General features: G+C 32.3%; 1 protein-coding gene across 2 annotated transcripts in view; it reads left to right on the forward strand.

Moving 5' to 3' along the window:
• The window catches only part of LOC143233651 (ecdysone receptor-like), a 103,434-nt gene extending 84,020 nt beyond the window's left edge, over nucleotides 1-19,414 (forward strand). For both annotated transcript variants that reach the window (XM_076470108.1, XM_076470109.1), the window contains 6 exons: nucleotides 4,059-4,235; nucleotides 6,672-6,812; nucleotides 9,900-10,132; nucleotides 10,669-10,824; nucleotides 12,187-12,409; nucleotides 13,511-19,414. In XM_076470108.1, coding sequence (XP_076326223.1) covers nucleotides 4,059-4,235; nucleotides 6,672-6,812; nucleotides 9,900-10,132; nucleotides 10,669-10,824; nucleotides 12,187-12,409; nucleotides 13,511-13,752 — 1,172 coding nt within the window. In that variant the 3' untranslated portion in view covers nucleotides 13,753-19,414. The remainder of the gene's footprint in view (nucleotides 1-4,058; nucleotides 4,236-6,671; nucleotides 6,813-9,899; nucleotides 10,133-10,668; nucleotides 10,825-12,186; nucleotides 12,410-13,510) is intronic.
• Nucleotides 19,415-21,120: the final 1,706 nt, after the last annotated feature.

Genomic DNA, 21,120 nt, shown 5'->3' on the forward strand with positions numbered 1-21,120 from the left:
TGAATATAGGCTAACATTATATACACGAAAATAAATAATGGTTTAAACTTTTCATGATTTCAAAATCAGCAACGTACAGAGTTGTTACCTACAAGTTTTCTGTCGTGGAATTATAATACTAAGCGTGTTAAGGCTTTAGACTCGTAATCCGAGAATCGCGGGTTCGAATCCTGGTCGCACCAAACATGCTCGTCCTCCCAGCCGTGGAGGCGTTATAATGTTACGGTCAATTCCACTATTCGTTGGTAAAAGTGTAGCCCAAGAGTTGGCGGTGGGTAGTGATGACTAGCTGCCTTCCCTCAAGTCTTACACTGCTAAATTAGGGATGGCTAGCAGCAGATAACCCTCGAGTAGCTTTGCGCGAAATTCAAAAACCAAACAAGAACAGACTTATAATAAACTTGTTTATCAACATATAATAAAAACTTGACGTTGTTTACAAAAATATACAATCGGTTAACAAAGTTTGTAGGAATAGTCTTATTCTTTATAATAATGAAATAGTTATTATTTTTGTCTGTTTTTAGTTAAGCACAAAGTTACACAGTGAATTAGTTGTGTAACTATGGCTAGCGAAACTGTTTTTAGCGTTTTATTCTATAGACATCCCGCGGAGCCAATGGGGGTCTTACTTTTGCCAATATATTCGTCAGAACAACCAACTAGCATTTCTCCTTAGGCCTAAAATATTATAGTAATTTTCTTCATATATGTGACTTTATTGTTACTTTCACAGTTGAAGTCGTTGTGGGTGAACTAAATAATGTGTAGATAAGACACTTGTCTGTGATTGGTTAGTTAGTATACTACGGGTGGTGCTTTTCTCGGACCACTGAACTTGTTCGGATCGGTAGTTTGACCGACCTTGACTCTAGCTGATTGTCGGGGCTTTATCCAAAACCAAACACCTGCAGATAAATTTAGGCTTACAGTGGAACTCTTAAGCCTAAGTAATACACATTTCACAGTTGAAAATTATTGATTACTTTTGAATCAAAATATTTAAACTAAAAGTCTGATGTAGATACAAGTAGAAATGATAAATTGTTAGAGAATTTTGTACAAATTTATGCTTTCTACATAGCTGTCCTTAATTTTATATTTTTTCGTTTTCTTGTTTGTTTTTTCATTTACGCAACAAACATTAGTACGCGCAACAAGATTTCATTTTTTTCGTGCATACACCTAGAAAATAAAATTGAAGAGGAAAAATATTTAGTTTGTATCGTATACTTTCGCAATACTTGGTGGTTGTCAGCATCACATAATCGTTGTTATAGACTTAAACTTAAAGCGATTTAAGTAGTCAAGATATATTGTGTAACAGGTATTTATTAATTTACTACGCTTGTGACAATTTGGTCGGCTATCGCAAACTGTGATGGAAATGGAAATTTCGCGACTGTGCTTTTTTGTTTCACACCATTTTATGTCTGAAAAAAAAATTGCTTTCTAGATTTTGAAGCAGTAGGGATGGTAAAAGAGAGATGGTCAAATCCCACCATTCGATTAGGGTAGCCCATGAGTTAGCGGCGAGTGGCGTTGACTAGCTAAGCTGCCTTCCTTCTGGTCTATCTCTTCAAAATTAAGAACGACTAATGCGCATAGCTTTAGATTAGCTTTGTACGAAATTCAAAAACCATCAATATCTGTAGTTTGATCTTGTTAATACTACTTACGAATATTATACAGTGTATTCACCTAGTTCCAACACAATTGTCATGTAATGAACAAAGCAGAATTGGAATGTTCACTTCTTTGGTATCTAAATAAATCCGACATCTATTGACTTATCACATTTCTTGTTTAGTATGTATTCTGAGCACATATTTGTATTCGTAGTTTATGTGTGATTTTCTTTGAAATGTAAAATGATATTACTGTGTGTTTCATACGTACAATATTAGGCTGTAAATATCACAATTATGAAAAAAATTAAAGTTTTGTATGCCATCTTGCAACCAAAAATGATTTTAATATGTGCCACGATCAACAGTATGTTTGATTATCTTTTGAGCCACGGTCAAGATAGATTAGAAAGAAATACGAATACTGGTCATGGCAAAGCTAATAATACTTTCTGTTGCAGTTCCTAATTGTAGACCGCTGGCCAGTTAACAGAACCCTGCCACATACCGACCACGCTTTGGTAACAACTGCCTTTATTATAACGCACTCACAGCCTAATTGGTTTTGGTTTGGTTTTTGAATTTCGCACAAAGCTACTCGAGGGCTATCTGCTCTAGTCGTCCCTAATTTAGCAGTGTAAAACTAAAGAGAAGGCAGCTAGTCATCACCACCCACCGCCAACTCTTGGGCTACTCTTTTACCAACCAGTAGTGGGATTGACCGTACCATTATAACGCCCCCAACAGCTGAAAGGGCGAGCATGTTTGGCGCGATGGGGATGCGAACCCGCGACCCTCAGATTACAAGTCGCACGCTTAACACGCTTGGCCATGCCGGGCCAAAACGGTAATTATAGCATGTACATTTCAAGATGAGAAATAACACCATTGGAAAAAAAAAATCAGAACTTAGTTGGATAAAATTGGCGTCTAATTAGAAAGAAATGGTTCAATTTTAATAGAACGATTATCAAACACATTTTCCAGTCAAATACAAGAGAATAAAAATTTTGAAAAATGATTGGAAAAAAATACTTTAAAAAATTGTCTGAACAAAAATATATTCAATTAATGTAAAGAATTGAAACATCGTTTAAAAACTTCTTGAATATTTATAAAAACAGGCATTATGGTGGTCGACTTCATTTGATTACTACATTCAAGTATTATAGTATAGTTTTTCACAAAGTCTGCACCTTATACTTTATCAAAGTAACGCCGATTGTTCAGAATAAAGTACAGATTTTTTGTAAAACTCTGTATTTATGAATAGAAATGCAACATCAAAAATTAGTTTGGTTTAAAGTGAGAGTCAATGATCACGGATCGGATCTGTGGAGCTTGTCAACTTTCCATTGTAAACTATGGGACATTTTCTCACTGCGTGGTTGATGAGATAAAATATAGAAAAAGTACAGTATACTAGCAATATATTCTATTAATTCTCAAAAGTAATCTTAGTGACTCAGCGGTAAGCTTGCCTGGTCAGAACGCTATAATTCGGAGTTCGATCTCCGCACTAGGCACAGCTGGGATAATTTATGGTGTATCGTGTGTTTGAATGGTGCCTACCACTAATTATTTTGGGCCTTTATAGCTAAAGGAAACGTTTACAACTTTAATAATTAATTAATTCCCCTATTTTATAAGTTAGTTTTGGGCTCATCAGAAGTTTGAAACAATTCCTTTTAGTTCTCTGACGTTTGTCACTTGATGTTCGTGTAAATTTTAGATTTTTATAATTTAAATCACATTCTCTAAACGTAAGTAGAAACAATATTAAACTTGGTTTATTTAGCAGAATAACGTAAAGTCACGAGAAAAAACTAAAATGTTAACAAGTTGTCTTTTTCTTTTGATTTGATTTGCAATGAATACAAATGTGAAATAGTTTTGTTTGTCAATATAATTTAAAAAACTTAACATGTTTATTGAAAATATGAATTTTTACAAAACTTAATACAAGAAAAGTAAGTATATGAATATTTGTATATATTTTAAACTGTAAAATCTGTTTCTAATGATATAAATTTAGCTATTTAAGTATTTTGGGGTTATTTGCTCTGTTATTTAATTTTATATAAAGTACTTGTACATTTTACAGAGACATTTTTTTTTTCATACTGTGACCACAAAAATGATTCATTAAAGGTTTAATCTAAATAACTGGGTTCCCCGCTATTACAGCGGTAAGTCTACGGATTTATAACGCAAAAATCAGGGGTTTGATTCCCCTCGGTGGACTCAGCAGATAGCCCGATGTAGCTTTGCTGTAAGAAAACACACACTAAAGAACTGGAGCATCTGTCTCTTGGTGGCTTAGCGATATGTGTGTGGGTTTAAGAGCATATATAATTCATTGAATAATCTCGTGCTTAACAGCGAACAAACTAAACCTTTTAATTGGATCACTTTTTTGTTAAAATATAGGAAAAGAAGAACGCAGTCCAGGCAGTGTTATGAATGGCTGTTCAGTGGACAGTTTGGGAGAAGCTAGAAAGAGATCCAAGGGTCCAGTACCACGACAACAAGAAGAACTGTGTTTAGTTTGTGGCGACAGGGCGTCTGGATACCACTACAATGCCCTTACCTGTGAAGGGTGTAAAGGCAAAGATTTTACATTTTATATTGTATTATTTTAGATCAATAAATTAATAAATTCAGTGCTGGTTTTGACAAGCGAGGGGGACCACATGCAACAGAAGAGTCAAATCATACTGCCCACATCCACTTACAGGCTGCGTGGTAGTGGGGGACTGGGGGGCCCATTCCCCCTTTATGTTCTTCCCCATTTAAGTTGATTTGATCCAAGGAAAACTAAGCTAATTAATAAAGAATATTACGATATCCTTATGTTGAACACAACATTGTTTATTTAATTTAAAAAGGAACGCAGTAAAACATTTCGGCAATCTACAGATTCCACCTATGGTGTCTAAAGCAAAATATAAATAATTTACATTAATCTTTTGGTATAACTAATATTACACCGTTACATCTAACTGTACTTACGCAAAAACAAGTACGCGTGGAAAATAAACAAGAGAAACTGGACCAAGAAGACGTGCAAAAATATCAGTAACGCAAACAACATTATACTGGTTTTAAAAAACCTACAGTTTGAATGAAGGCTACAAGTTATTTAATCGGATGAGTTTGGTTTGTTTTGAATTTCGCGCGAAACTAGTCCAGGACTATTCGTCCCTAATTCAGCAGTGACCAACCACCATCAACCCGTGGGCTACTCTTTTATCAACACACAGTGTAACTTACCATCACGTTATAATGCCCTCAGGGCTGAAAGTTTGAGCACGTTCGGTGATGGGATTCGATCCTGCGACCCATAGAGGGTAAGTATCCTCATTACCAGGTCACCAAGCCATCATGGTTGAAGAATGTTGTTTTACATCAATGCGAGTTTCCAAGCAATCGTTTATCTTGATTATGCTTAAGACTAGCACTGAGTGTATATTTCTCTGCGAGAATTACTGTTGTGGATTCTTTACATATTTAAAGAAATTACAAATCCAACCATTAAAACATTTGAATGTTGCGCCACCTGTTAGTTGTTTCTTTCCTTAAACGGTGATGAAAAAGGGTTATCAAGCAAGAGCTCTGCAGAAATTTTGATTTTTTGTGCAATTATTAGAAATAGTTTAAACAAATTCTTAAACAAATTTAAGCCTTAGGCTTAGCTAAAATATATTGTTATTGTTCTGCAAAATTATTAAATTGTAGTTGACATTAATGGTTCTACTGTCTGTATTTACTAAAATTTGAAAGAAACTATACATATTTCTGAGTTTAAAGAAAAAGGTATTGAAATATGAAGCATAATTAGACTACCAAAAGTTTAGTTAATTGTGTTGAAGAAAATAAATTTGTGAATTTATAACAGCAAAGATGCCAACTATTTGAAATGACTGAGCGTAAGTAGACAGAGCCTTTTACAGTCTTAGTCCTTTTAGATTTGCCAGAAACAAGACAATCTGGTGAATGAGGCCTCTTTTTCCCATCTTGTGAAAGATCACATTGATGTTTCTATGCTGCTTAGAAAACAAGAAATACCCATATACGCGAGTGCTGATTGGCTGACAAGCACTGATTACGTAACTATGGATTCCCCCACGTACCCAGTATGGAGAAGCACGACACTCAAACTATTGGTAGATGTCAGAGATACAAAAATTTTTTATTATTTCAAGCACAAACATGATTATCACAAGTAGCCATTTCGACTATGTCTTTTATTTATTATCAAAATTTATTTGTATCTCACTAGAAATTTTCTTTTCACCCCTTTCAAGCCCTGGGGGAACAATTTATCACTTTATTGTATAGACCTATATAATATATAATAATTTGGGAGTTGCAACAAGTTGTAATATTTGGCTGTATGAGTGTATAGTCGTAATGTATACACCAAAATCGTAATGATTTGATTATGCTCAAATCGTAATGGTTGGCATCTCTGTGACAATATATTAAAATAAACTTAAATATTACAGAAAATCCTTCTCAACAAATATTTCATGAGTTAGTCTCTTTTGTGAAGGTTTCGTATTTTTTACACCCCAGTAGCAAAGCGATATGTCTGTAGATTTACAGCGCTAGAAACCAAATTTCGATACCCGTGGTGGATAGTACACTGTGTATCTTTGAATTTAATTACAACACCTACATAGTTTTCTAACTTATGCAATATATTGAGGAATCTTTATATTTTAGGGGGGTTGCATAGCTGAAGTTTTTGACATAACTAATGTCCCGAGATTACCCTTTCCCCGATAAAAACAGTGATGGAAGATTTTCCGAAAGGATTTATAGAAAAGTAGAATTGTGCTGACAAGTATAATATTTAGAGGTAGGGGGTGCAAAACTTTCCTCCAACCCACGCATCCTCTCGCTAATTCTCCTCCGCAATTTTAGCACAAGAACATTTTGAAACGTGGGTAGTACTATAGTATTAATAGTGTTACAGTTAAGGATTATTTATATATTTCGCATCTTTGAAAATCCATGTTTCTGTCCCGTGTGCCTCAGGTTTCTTCAGAAGAAGTATAAATAAAAATGCTGTTTATCAGTGTAAATACGGCAACAACTGTGAGATTGACATGTACATGAGGAGAAAATGCCAGGAATGCCGACTGAAGAAGTGTCTCAGCATTGGAATGAGGCCGGAATGTAAGTTATCTTGTCATCCAAGTACTTTATTAGAAGGAGGATAGAATATCACTTATCTTATCTTACTTATAATTTGAGGACAATTGGGGACTCGTTGATCCATCTAGGCCGTCCCATCCACTAAACTAAACATTAAAATGAAACCAAAACGGTCGAAGCCAACCATTGTCTTTCAAATATATTTCAAGCTTTCATTTAAACCAAATGAATTCACCACATCTGAAGGCAACCCATTTCAAAGGCCAAACACCCTCATAGAAAAATATAGCTTTCTTAGTTAAAGATTATTCCTATTCTGCCAAAAGTTATATTTGTAATTATTAGTCCTCCTAATATCACATTTTACGAAAAAACAAACAAACAAGATTTATCTACACTGTCCATTCCTTTAACTGTTTTAAACACTTCGCTTACACCTCTTATAAGATTCCCTTTAAGAAAAAAAAATATTTCAGAAATCTTAAACTGTTCTTATGATAAAATTTCCATCCTAGATGCCATCCTCCTAGTTCCCTCAACCCTTTCCAATAAATCAATTTCTCTTAACATGACATTTCGACGTTGCAATGAATCTAGAACATAGGTTATATTTTCATCTTAGTATTCATTGCTGGAAGGAGCCTAAACTATACGGTTTGCTGCCATATGAATATTTTATTGTTCGATTATTAAAACTAAAATGTAGTTCTAATTAATGAAAGCGAAGGAGAATGTTATACTACGTCAACCACACCACCGTTATTATATCCATTACCGACGAAGCTTTTCGCTTAATACCAGGGCTCATCAGGCGGCTTTGTTACGATGGACATAGTAGTGTTATTTATTGTATCGTAGCCCGGCCTCAAGAGTTCTCAATTAGGTGATATGTACAGTCGGCAACAGAAACGTCGAATATTACATTTCTATATTCTAATGTCTTATCTAATATATATATAAGCTCCGTTCGCGTGTTGTTTAGCAACAAAACTATGATATTGTTGTCTTAAGTGTGTATATAATAAAGTTTTACAGTTTTATTACTTTTGTTTTGATAAAACACTTGTCATTCTCGCAAATGTATTACTATTAGTCTTACCTAATGATGGTACTTGGTATTAATTTGCCCCCTAGTGGCACAGCGATATGTCTGCGGACTCACACCGCTAAAAACTACGTTTCGATACCAGTGGCGGGCACAGCACAGATAGCTCATTCTGTAGCTTTGTGTTTAATTCTAAACAAACAAAACAATCGAATTAATTTTTAGATCTAAATTTATGATATAATTTTTTATCATAGACATTAAGATTATTAGTTTAAGATGTTTCATCTCCTCTGCGTGTTAAAACCGTATTATATTTATATGGCATTATTAGAAAAATACGTTCTAGTAGATATTAAATGCCCTCCGCTAGTACAGCGGTATGTCTACGGATTTACAATGCTAAAATCGTGGTTTTGATTTCCCTCGGTGAGCTCAGCAGATAGCCCGATATTAAATATTAATGTATTTTCAGTATTGTCATAATATGAAGAACCTTTATGGTGTGAATAATATTAACAAGTGAATTGTAATAACTACCACTGTTATTTAAATTATTTACAAATTAGATTTTTAAGGAAACAATAATTGACACGACATTATTTATTTCTAACACTGGTTACTTATTGATTGCTACTTTCTTTAAATTAACTTGCTTATTTTGAATTTCGCACAAAGCTACTCGAAGGGCTATCTGTGCTAGGCGTCCCTAATTTAGCAGTGTAAGGCTATAGGAAAGGCAGCTAGTAATCACCACCCACCGCCAACTCTTGGGCTACTCTTTTACCAACGAATAGTGGGATTGACCGTAACATTATAACGCCCCCACGGCTGAAAGGGCGAGCATGTTTGGCGCGACGGGGATGCGAACCCGTTTCCCTCAGATTACGAGTCGCACGCCTTAACACGCTTGGCCATGCCGGGCCACTTTAAATTAACACAAAAACTAGTGAACCTGTACACTAACCATCTTTAGTACTTGTTCCTGGAGATGATTAAGCAACATGAGAAAACTACGTTACTAATTTTGTGAAACAAAGGAGAATATGTTACTTGTATTTCTGCAGGATATCAGATAGTAACTAAAACCAAAATTAAGAATAATAAATATTTTTGTTTCTTGCCTTTGTAATTCTTCTTGTGTTTCGTGACATGTACATGTTTTTGTCATCACGACAGTACCAACTGCAGCGTTAAGCGTCTCGTATCTGACGTCTTTTAGTGTCTAGTGAATTACAGACAGACAACAGAATACTGTATACTGACAGAATTGGTTGAAACAGGTGGCTCCTCCAGACGGCTCATAGACCCTTTTCGGGAAAATAATATTTAAACCACATTATATTTGCCATATCTCGTACTGACGAGATGTTTTTGTTATCTACAAAGCTCTTCAGGCTACCTGGAATATGACATATGTAATAGTTTATAAGTTGCGTTATTTAACATTTGGTAAATATCTTTTATTCTGGAATAAAATGAGAATGGATATTTTGTAGTAGAAGCATTGTTCAAACAAATTAAACTAATTCCTTTGTTTTGGTATAAATTACTCTCCAATTTCATGTTCATATGTGTCATAATTATGGATTATAGAAACTGTGATTTTGAACTTGTAATGTGGTTGAATTGTCAGAAGATTTATCTTTGTTTTTCAGAAACGTTTCTAGTGTAGTAAACACAGTTTAACAACCATTAATATCTTCATAGAAACTAGATATATAACTTTTAACTGGAAGACATCTGGCTTCAACAAAGCTGTTAGCATTGCGATAGTTTGGGTCGTTAAAAGTTTATAACTTGAGAAGCACTTTCCTGGCGCATGAGAGGTCTTGGATTCCCAACTTAATAAACTGTGATGTTGTCTTTTCTTAACGTATGACCTGTAAATTTTTATCTTGTTTAAGTAAGAACAAAATATATTTTACCATAGAATGCCTAATGCTTAAATAGTAGGAAAATACACAGTACCATTTAAAGTAACCAAGATTTATATTTAAATCCACAATAACAGAACAATCTGTTATTTTTCTATTATTGTTCAGGGTTTTCTTTTGTAATAGGTGTGGTGCCAGAGTATCAGTGTGCCATCAAGCGAGAATCTAAAAAGGGTCAGCGAGAGAAAGATAAACCTAACAGTACCACAAAAGAAGTAAACTGCTTTGATAAGGAAGAAAAACCTCAGATCCCAGGGTTAAAACCTCTTGATCCATCTCAAGAAGATGTGATTAATAAACTAGTATTATTCCAAGAAGAGTTTGAATCTCCATCTGAAGAAGATCTGAAAAAAATATCTGTGAGTATTAGATGACCGTTAAAATATAAATGTTAGGTTTTGAAATAGGAAGCCTCTAATCTTCTTAAAACTAAATTTCTCTGTATTTATATGAATAGATCATTATTAATCACCTATTTACACTTACATATCCTCAGCACTGAATTTATTATCTGTCAAATAATTAAATGAGAAAAAGTTATATTTTAAGACGACTATGATTAGATAGCTATAATTACCATATTGTACAAGAGAGACATGTATGATGCATCCCTTTATTAAATCAATGAACTTACACTCAGTTTAGATGAAGAATACTTTTTGGCTAGTTTGTCAAACAAACGTTATCTCCCAAGTGAAAAGCTGGTTAGAGTTATTATGATGTTGTAACTAAATTTCTAGTGTTGAATTGTCCATGATTGAATCAAAGAAAGTATAAAATTACTTTATCATTGACTACTTTCAACCTAGTGTTATTACAGTGTACATACAAATGATTTTTGTAAAATCATAAGTCATTTAATAAATAAGCTGAATCACATTTCTTTTCCATGTAGACATTCCCAACGGGTGAGAGCGAAGAAGAGAGTTTACGAAGATTCCAACACATCACAGAAATTACTATTCTCACTGTTCAGTTGATTGTTGAATTCTCTAAACGTGTTCCTGGCTTTGACACTTTGCTAAGAGAAGACCAGATTACTCTCTTAAAAGTAAAATATTTTTTTCTGGTTTCTCTTTAATAAAGTGAGAGAAAACAAAATATATTTTTACAGAAAGGAGTAGAAAAATAGAAAAGCTTGTTTTTTTTAATTTATTATTAATATTTTATTTATGGTGTAAAGAAATTAATTTCTTGTTGGACTCCATTTGATTATTTTTAAGCTAATTAGTTTGTATGTTTATTTGTGTTTAAGCACAAAGCTACTGAATGGGCTATTTGAAACCTGGTTTTTACCATATCAGCTTTCAAGCACACAGCTGAACATTTGGAAATTAAGTTACTTTTAATTAACAATTTGTTGTTTCTTTTTAGCTCTTCACTGCAGGAGCATATAGTTAATTAAAAATAATGAAATTCTGAAGTTATTTAATTTAAATAAAGTTATTCTCAATTTGATACTTCTTGAAAATAAGAATTAAAGTTTAAAAATTCTCTTTGTCACAAAGAATTTTCCTTACATGGTGAATATTTTTATTTGTCAACATTTAGTGAATAAAAGGAATTTTGGGGTATATTTTACACCCCCCTTCAGTGTTATCTGTGTGTACTCACACCATTAGAAACTGGGTTTCAATACTTGGGATGGGCAGAACACAGATAGCCCATTGTGAAGCTTTGTGTTAATTCCATATGCTCACTTATATCTTTTCTTTAATCACTATCAAAATGTTCTTTTTAGCAACTTATAATTAGTTTAAAAATTGTATTTATGACCATTGTGAACATGATTCTTGTGAAGACATATTCATCATTTTAATAATTTTCTCTGTTACTAACATCAGGCTCATGAGATAGTGTATTTAGAATTTCAAACTTTCAATGCCATTCTCTTACTTAGTGTGAATTGATGTTTTTTTGTGTTTTTTTAGTCCTAGACAACCCTTCACAAAAGTCTCAATTGACTTCTTAAGTTCCATTAAACAACTGCTGAGAAATAAATCCATCAGTATCAGCTTCTGTAATCTTGCTAGAATTCATCATCTTCTAACCAAACTTACATGTTTCTAATTTTTGAAACTAGAAGAAAGAAAAGCATGTACATTTCAATAAAAACTAGTTACTTGACTTCAAAAACATTACTTTTAAAACTGACAATTTTTGATGCATTATTGCTTTTTTGAAAAAGCTTCTCTTTCTTTCTTTTTGTCCAAAAAATGTTTGTGACATCTTCCAAATTTACAGAGATGCTAGATGTCATATCTTAGCTTTTGAGAATTATAAGCTGAAATTATTAATTTTTTGTCTTGAATTTTGTATGTTTCTTTTTAAAGAGTAAATATGCCTCTTAATAGTGTACAGAAATACTTCATAACAAAGTTGAAATATTGAGTAAAACTTTTTGATCAATTAGGCCTGCTCGAGTGAAGTCATGATGCTGAGGACAGCAAGAAAGTATGACAGCAGGACAGATTCCATTGTCTTTGCTAATAACCAGCCTTACACAAGAGAAAATTATCGTAGTGCTAGTGTCGGAGATTCAGCTGATGCTTTGTTCAACTTCTGTCGTCGTATGTGCATGATGAAAGTAGACAATGCAGAATATGCTTTGCTCACTGCTATTGTAATTTTCTCTGGTAAGTTATGAAATTATGTAATCATTTGTACAGATTTTGTTAAAGCCGTATTACAATTTTTGCATGAGAAATACAGAATAAATAGTATTCTAAGATATCTTTTAAGAATTAAAGGAATTCTGTATTTTTTTGGAAGATTTTACTCCAGAACCAGGTATAGTAATAGGAGATTTATAAAACTGTCAAAGGAAACTTTTTATTAAGTTGAAGATGATTTTAGATGTCTCATTCGTTTATTATACAAATCAATTGTTTTTATAGTGAATAAATGAACAAATCCAAGCATGTGATGTTAATCAGTTTAAATAATTATTTTAATTAAACTCATGGTTCTTCAAAATGGTCATGTTGGATGGAGCGTAATGTTTAGCCTGTAACAGGATTTGGGGTTGTCGATGAACATGCCCCACTTTTTCATTGTGGGCACACCATGAAGTGATGGTAAATCCTGTTCTGTCATTTAGTTCAAAGAGCTAAAGGAGGTTATCAGGAAGGCTGGTGCTGTCTATTCTTCTAATTAGTCACTCAAAATCAGAGATGTATACTTGAATCTTGAGGTCATATGAATATAAGGTAGCATTCAAGTTAAAAATTCCAATTTTTGTCTTTATATTTAAAGTTGAAAAGTATATGCACAACAACAGAACTTTGTGGTATTAAATATATCATTTATTTATTCCACAAAATAAATATCATAAAAGTACAACTGATTTTTTTCCTAATATTTCAAAATAATACAAATTAGACATATTTGAATTTCAAGAGTATGTATTTAAAGTAAATAGTTTATATTAAATGATGAAACATTTAATAAGTAATATCCAATTCATTTTAAGGTTGTTCTTTTTTTGCACATTTTTTTCATTAGTGCTTTGTTATATTTTACCCATTTAAAAAAAAACAATCCATAAATGTTGATGTGAACACATCTTGTTGAAAGTTTAATGAAATTAACACAGGTAGATTTTATATTTTAAGAGTTTCATTTACAATTAACTGTTCTCATGATAATACCAAACTTTAGTTTCATATTGATTTTCTAGTTAACTGTGTAAAGAAATACATAGATTTTATCTTAGGTTACTTCTGTCTGTTTGTTAGAGAGACCAAGTCTTGTGGAGCCCACAAAGGTCGAGAAAATTCAAGAATTTTACCTGGACACATTGCGAGCTTACATTGAAAACCATCGACCACCAGGAAGAAGTTATTTTGCTAAACTTCTGGCTGTGCTAACAGAACTCCGAACTCTTGGTAACATGAACTCTGAAATGTGTTTCTCACTCAAGGTCCAGAACAAAAAACTACCACCATTCTTGGCTGAAATTTGGGATGTTCTGGAGTGATTCCTGGTTTTCTTTTTGATACAGAAAAATAGAACTATTTTGGAAAAACCAAAAAATGTGACCAGTTGTGATCCTTGTTCTGGACGAATGACGAACATAGCAAGTAATAGTTTTCAAGAGATCACTGATAAAACAAACCTAATAATAGTATTGATTAGGTACTTTTTCTTTGCCACTAGACATTTAGTGGTTATGCTGTTGTCTTACTATTCAAGTATTGTTTTGGTGAAATAAGTTGTAATTTGGGTCTTCTTATTCCCCCTCACCCCAAGACCATGAAGAACTTATTATTTCTTATTTTAGATCTAACCATTCTTTACTTCATCTATTAAGGTGGAGCCATCTAGGTAAAAGAGAAAAAATTTCTTTGCCTAAAACTTTTTACGCTGTGAAACATTCTACATTATGAACCAGTAGAATATTCATTCCAAAATATAACATATATGATCCATTAATTGGCTTTTTATTTATATAAAGATAATTTTATTGCAATTTGATTTACAAGATATCTTTTGATGAGGGAGTAGAATGTTAATGTAAAGGAATCTTACAAAAAAAAACAACAAAAAAACAAATTCATTCCATCCATGAGCTTAGGTGTAGATTGTTTGAAATTTACCAGGTGGAAAGAAACATTTCAAAAAAGTTATAAGTTTTAATGACTTAATAAAATCAGTTTTTTATCATCTTCCAAGATGAGAAACTTGGGTGTTGATCTATACTTGAGTCATATTTTTATTGGGTTGTAAGAAGTCACTTACTCCAAAGGTTGTGAATTGACTTATGATGTTCGATTTAAACTCTGGATTTTGGTGAAAACGCACAAGTGAACTGAAAAGGTGCAATGGTACAGAACTCTGTACATGAAAACAGATGGGAGATTGGATAAACTTCAAAACTTTGTCAGGAAGGAAAGTTAATTTGAACCTCATCTAGTTTTAAGTCAGTTTGACCCCGGTGATTTTCTGTGAAGGGTGATGATAAAGTGTATATCAGTTTTTCATTTTGAAGCAAAGTGGATCATATCTTGGAACTTATCAATGGTATAACTAATTTTTTAACCATCTTCCAGTGGATCATATAGGAGCAACAAGCAGTTTATATTCAGTTGATAGGAAGCGAGTCATTAATCAAATACATTGCTATAGACACATCCCAAAACAAAAGAATATATTTTTTAAACACGTAAATGTATTTTCAGGGCTATTTTTAGTTTGTTATTTTTGTATCACCCAGAAATCTACACAGTGCCTGTAACCAAGTTGTTTTAATATTACGTAACATGTGAGTGACAGCTGGGAATTGTAGTATGGTTTCTGCACATAACATTCAGAGGATTTTGGAATCATCAGTGACAAGTCACCATCAGGAAATACAAGTTGAGGATTGTGCAAATCTGGGTGCTTTGTTGAAGTTGCTATACAAATTTCTTAAGCAGTGGTGTTTGATAAAGGTAAAATGGTGTGAAACGTGGTGTTTCTTGAAAGTAAGACAGAATAATCTAGTGAAATGAAAAGGTTCAGTGGTAAGAGTTAAGCAAAAAATTAATTTATGTTATCAGGTTATTCCCTGTTAAAGTTAATAAGAAACTGTTGAGCACCTCACCCAATAAAGCAGTTGATTTAGATATCAAAAATAATTTTCCAAGCACCTGGCAGAAACAGCAGTAACAACAAGCTAACAAATTCTTGGCTGGAATCATAGTGTGAGATAGATTAACTAGAACCTCTCTTGTTTACTGAGCAATTGAATTTATAACCATATAAATTAAAACTGAAGTTCATAAAACAAGAACTTTTATTTCTATACATAAACCTGTTAAAACTAAAATCAAATCTTTCATGAGCTACATCAAAAAGATACAAAGTTGCCTTTTAATACTCTTACATAAATTTTAACTTTTAAATGGGTTTTTGGTGCTGAAGTAGTAATATGTACAAGATATTTGTATTAGTTTTAGCTGAAACAAATCTTAGATTATTCATGAAAAGAGGATATAAAATGAGATTTTATATCTATCTACCTATATATATTTATATATATATATAAGTGTGTGCATGTGTGTTTAACAATTAATGGATATATATCATACAATATGTATGGTTCAAATCTTTATCCTTGTTTTATCTTTGTGAGTGAATGAACCCTAAATCTAGTTGTTATTAACATTTCTCATTAACAACCAGTTAAGTGGTTTTCTTTACAAAAATAAGAATTAATTTACATGTAGTCTATTCTTATTTTCAGATATTTATTCTAGGTACAATGTATCTGTTTGGTAGCTGCGTTTTATTTATTAATAGTTATTGAAACTAAATCTATTGTTTGTTAAAATAAACTAAAAAAGTGTTTAAAATGCCTTGTTTGGATGATGTAAGTATATGACTTATAAAGAAATTCTAAAAAATCATGAATTCTTAATAAATAAAAAGTCACAATTTTTTCGTCTGCATTATATAAGTGGAAATATTAAATTTCAATCAGTTGATACAAATCCCTAACTTAGTCTTTCATGAATTTCCCTAACAGTATGGGGATTAACATTTAACTCCTTAAACCTTAATGGATGCTAGTAGCATCTGTCCAAAAATTCAAATTTACCCATTGGACAGTGACAGCATCTGATAACATTTATATCTTTTTGGCTGAAAACTAAACCAAACCATGTTATTATTTACCTTTTATAAATAGACTGGAAATTTTTATAAGAAATGGTGATAATTATTAGGACATCACAAAAATAATTGTGGCCAAATGTGCAAACAGTTGTGGTTTTAAAGAATTAAGACAAATGATGAATTACTTTGAGTTAAATTATACTGAGTGTAATAAAACTGAATTTACTGTGTTGTTGTATATTTAAAGTTTTAATGTCTAAATTTTGAATTTAATTTGAAGTCAAATGTTTTGAAGCACTGTCATAAACTAAATAGTTTAATTAAATTATATTTTAAGTGATATTAATAATCTTAAGTTTAATTGAATTAAAAGGATGATAATTATAAAGAATGGAAGAATTTTTTAAAATTACAAACGGCTTCAAGATGGTAAAGTTAGATTTATTTCAAAGAGTACATACAATGTATTCTTTTAAACTGTTAAAATTGTACCCACTTAAAGTTGTGGACCTTTAAATTACATTTATTTATAAAAGTGAGATTTTCTAAAAGCATAAAAACAAATTTTGTTTTTGTTTGTTTATTTTACAATTCTTTATAATTTTGTTGATTTTCTAAATAAAGACATAAGAATATTCATTAATGAATTTATCATAAAAACTGAAAACCTTATAATTTCAGGAGAAAATATTAATATTTTAAAAATTTATCTGTTAAGTTTGTTTTAGTGAGGAGTTGATAATGTCTTGTTATGTGTTTCAAACCTGTAACACAAACATATATATGCATTGACATCACTGTAACACAAACACTTATAAACAGAGCACAAGTTTCAGTCTTCCTTCAAAACCACAATAAACTACATTAATATCACTCTACTATTATATATACTAGCTGGAGATCAGGGCCTATCAAGCACTTATTGGCATTGCTAGAGATTATGACAACTGAATTCTCACATTTTCTTTCATATCTAGGAATTGTATGAAAGAGTTACGATGCAGGCACTATTTACCATAGTTCGTTTCATGCAAAATTATTAATACAAACCCCATCCTAATATCTCCATATCAAAACCGTTAGTTATTAGAATCTTCCTTCCTTTTATCAACAGTGTGTTCTAAGATTTAGCAAGATAATTTTGTATTCTACAGTGAGCAATAGTCATATTTTCTTTAGAAAATCACCAAAAGAGGAAAGAGCCCCCCACAAGTACAGCAGTAAGTCTATGTATTTACAACACTAAAATCAGGGTTCAATTCCCCTCAGTGGGCTCAGCAGATAGCCCAATGTGGCTTTGCTATGTAAGAAAAACAAACTTTAAAAAATAGCTATTATTTTCTTGGTGGTAATTTAAGGATTTCAAGTTAACTTTCACAATTTACTCATTTATTTTCACCAAAAAGTAATTTATATGTAATAAATACAAAATACTTACTTTACAATAACACTCCACTTTTAAATTTCTTTATGAATGTTACCTGTAAATCTGCAACAAAATAGGAATTATATTTCCAATGTTTATGAAATTTTCTCTTTATTATAGGCCATTTTTAAACACTTCTTCTCACAACTAGTGGAAAAACATACAAGCAATTTGAAATTATCTTTAGATTGTTGAATTTTTGGCTTAGACGAATAACTTTCTCTAGATGCATTGGATTTTCTGGCTTTGTGAGATTTATTGATAACTGACCTTCTGCAGAAGGGGACACCATTCACATTTCTAACTGTTTTGATGAGGCAGTGACTATAATATGTGTTGCCACAATTTCCATTTATCTCTTGATGGATGAAGAACAGCACAATCTTTAAGTTAGATACACTTGCCATTGTAAATGTTACGTATGGTGAATTAAGGCTGTTTATTTCCATGCACGTTGGAATTTTGATATTCCAAGATTCTCCAATATATCTTAGTTTTTTAGCAACTTTAATATGGCGAGAACATTACTACTAATTATGATACATTATGAACATTATTACTAATTATGATACAACAAATTCATTCTGTTTCCATAACTACTAATAGCAATACTACAATATCCGTGTACTTTCATAGCCACTAACTATTGTACAATAAATTCCTTTGACTTCCATACCCAATAACCATGATGTAACAAATCTATTCAGTTTCCATGAAGCACACGTAATTTTGTAGGTCTAAGATAATTCCTTTAAATCTGTTGTATGTGCCTTCAACTCATGACAATTCGTAAATTAAAGACTTGTTCAAATAATTTTGTTGTATTTTGAGAAGACAAATGTTATATACGCGAAGTATCAGATTACTTTTTCTTTAATCATCTCAATTTTATGTAAAATACTTGTTAAAACTATTTTGTATGAAAAAACGTTAACCAATCATATTTCAGTCCAATTTCGGTAGAGGGCATAACTGTTAGATATGGGCATGTTTTCCAGTCTATCATATAAATGTTAGTCTACATCAGATAAATATGTCACTTCGATTCAAACCTCCCCAGTTCAGTTGCTAAAAGTATATTTTTAAGTTTTAAAGTGTTTATGTTGTATTTGAATACAAATTGCAACGTTTCACAAAATGTAATCCAGAAAATATAATTTGTCAAAACAAAAGTGGTGTGTAATTTTCAAAAATCACATGGAAAGTAGAGTGACCATTTGTATTTAATCTTTGTTTTTCGTGACATAAATCTTTCCAGTTGTTGTGGTTAAACATATTGTAAAATAGAGGGATATTTATTTGTAAGAGTGATATATCAGTGAGATGTCCTGTTTTGTTTTGTTTTTTCATATCGGTTAACAGTACCAGACTATGAAATATAAAATGATTACACTTGTAGCTATTGCATTTGTTTTAACAGTAACATGTCATAATACTGGAATTATCGCTTTCAGTGTATTGAACGTTGTTCCTGTGCTGTTGTTGACAAGTTTTAACACTGCTTTGTTACTCTTTTCTGTAATTTTTATAACAATTACAACAAGTATTTGTGTGGTAAAAAAACCTCTTGTAAACTTATTTAACCCAATATGTTGTTTTAGTAAAACGTAGTTTACTCATTGTTGTTCATTGTCAGTATATTTCAAAGTTTTTTTGGAAAATCTTCATGTATATCATAAAATTCATAAATTATAATACAGAAGTTGTTTTCTCAACATCGTAAAAGGACAAGGGACTTTGAAAAAAAAATCGTACACCTATAATTGTGAGATACAGCGTTCATACACAACAAGGTTTTAGAAGTTTTAGAAATGTATACCTTTATGGGAAAATGAAAATCAAGCGAATGGAGTGAGATTGGACTTTTTGATTATTGATTAGATGCACAGAAACTATGGTTGTGTGAGTTGCTATATTTTTTTTAATTAAAGTTAGCTACATTTAATAATTCGTGTGTATGTTGTTTGTTTTGTTAAAGAACCTTTCTATGACCTTTACTTTTTTTAATATAATTTATCTTTTAAACCCAGTCACTTATGTGTACCCCTAGTGGCTCAGCAGTAAGTCTGAAGGCCCATACCAAAAAACTGGACTTGATACTCTTGATGGTCACAGCACAGATAACCCATCGTGTATTAGCTTTTCACTTAACTACAAACAAACACTTTATACAGGATCAAAGCTCAAAATATTGTACAGAATGTAATAGCTATTCTTGAGTAGATCAGCAGTAAGTTTAGGGTAGGTTTTTTGTTTGTTTGGAATTTAGCACAAAGCTTCACAATGGGCTATCTGCTTTAGGACTAACAATTCTAAAACCTGGAGTTTGTTTCCCCGCAGTTGACAAAGTACAAATAATCCATTGTGCAGCTTTGCACTTGATAAGAAAAACATAATTTCAAATTCTCATTAAATTTTTCTTTTTTTTTTAGACACACTTCTTAATCATAGCTTGTATGCATAATAATTTATTAAAAATTTACAACAACACTAAATAAATAATTTTCCGATTTAAAAAAATACTCCGATTTTAAAATTTTTCTTGATTTATTAAATGTTAGTACTTTGCAATATGAAAACATATATCAGTGACGCTAGTAACAAATAACATAACTACACACACGAAGAACCTGGATAGCGTTTCCCAGGGGAGTTTTTGGCTGAACCACATAAAAGTGTTAAGGGGGCAATTGCAGAGTTTCTTTTGTTTTGTTTTGAATTTTGTGTAAAGCCAAACGAGGGCTGAATGCGCTAGTCTTTTCTAATTTAGCAGTGATTGACTACATGGAATATAACTAGCCATTACCACTCACCTCCAACTTTTGAGTTGCTCTTTTACCAAAGAATAGTGTGATTAACCATAGAGGGCTGTTCAAAAAATACGCGGACTGACGTCATAAAACAAAATGTACTTTATTTAGAAGTTACAGGTCTGGGACCCCTTCAAAGTACTCTCCTCCCCAACGCACACACTTATCCCAACGGTGTTTCCACTTGTTGAAACAGTCCTGGTACGCTTCTTTTGTAATGTCCTCCAGCTCCGTCGCATTTGCCTTAATCTCGGGAATCGTCTCAAATCTTCTTCCTTTCAAGGGTCTTTTGAGTTTCGGAACAAGAAAATATCTCAAGGAGCAAAGACAGGTGAGTAGGGGTGGGGTGGGGAAGAACAGTGATTGAGTGTCTGGCCAAAAACTCACGAGTTCTGAGGCACAAATTTCGCAGCAACGCGGTGCATCTTCAATTTTTCGGTCAAAATCTCATAACAAGATCCAACTGATATCCCACACTCTTCAGCAAGCTCCCTGACAGTCAGACGTCGATTTG

The sequence above is a fragment of the Tachypleus tridentatus genome, chromosome 12 (genome assembly GCF_004210375.1).
Source record: "Tachypleus tridentatus isolate NWPU-2018 chromosome 12, ASM421037v1, whole genome shotgun sequence".
NCBI classification, from domain to species: Eukaryota; Metazoa; Arthropoda; class Merostomata; order Xiphosura; family Limulidae; genus Tachypleus; species Tachypleus tridentatus.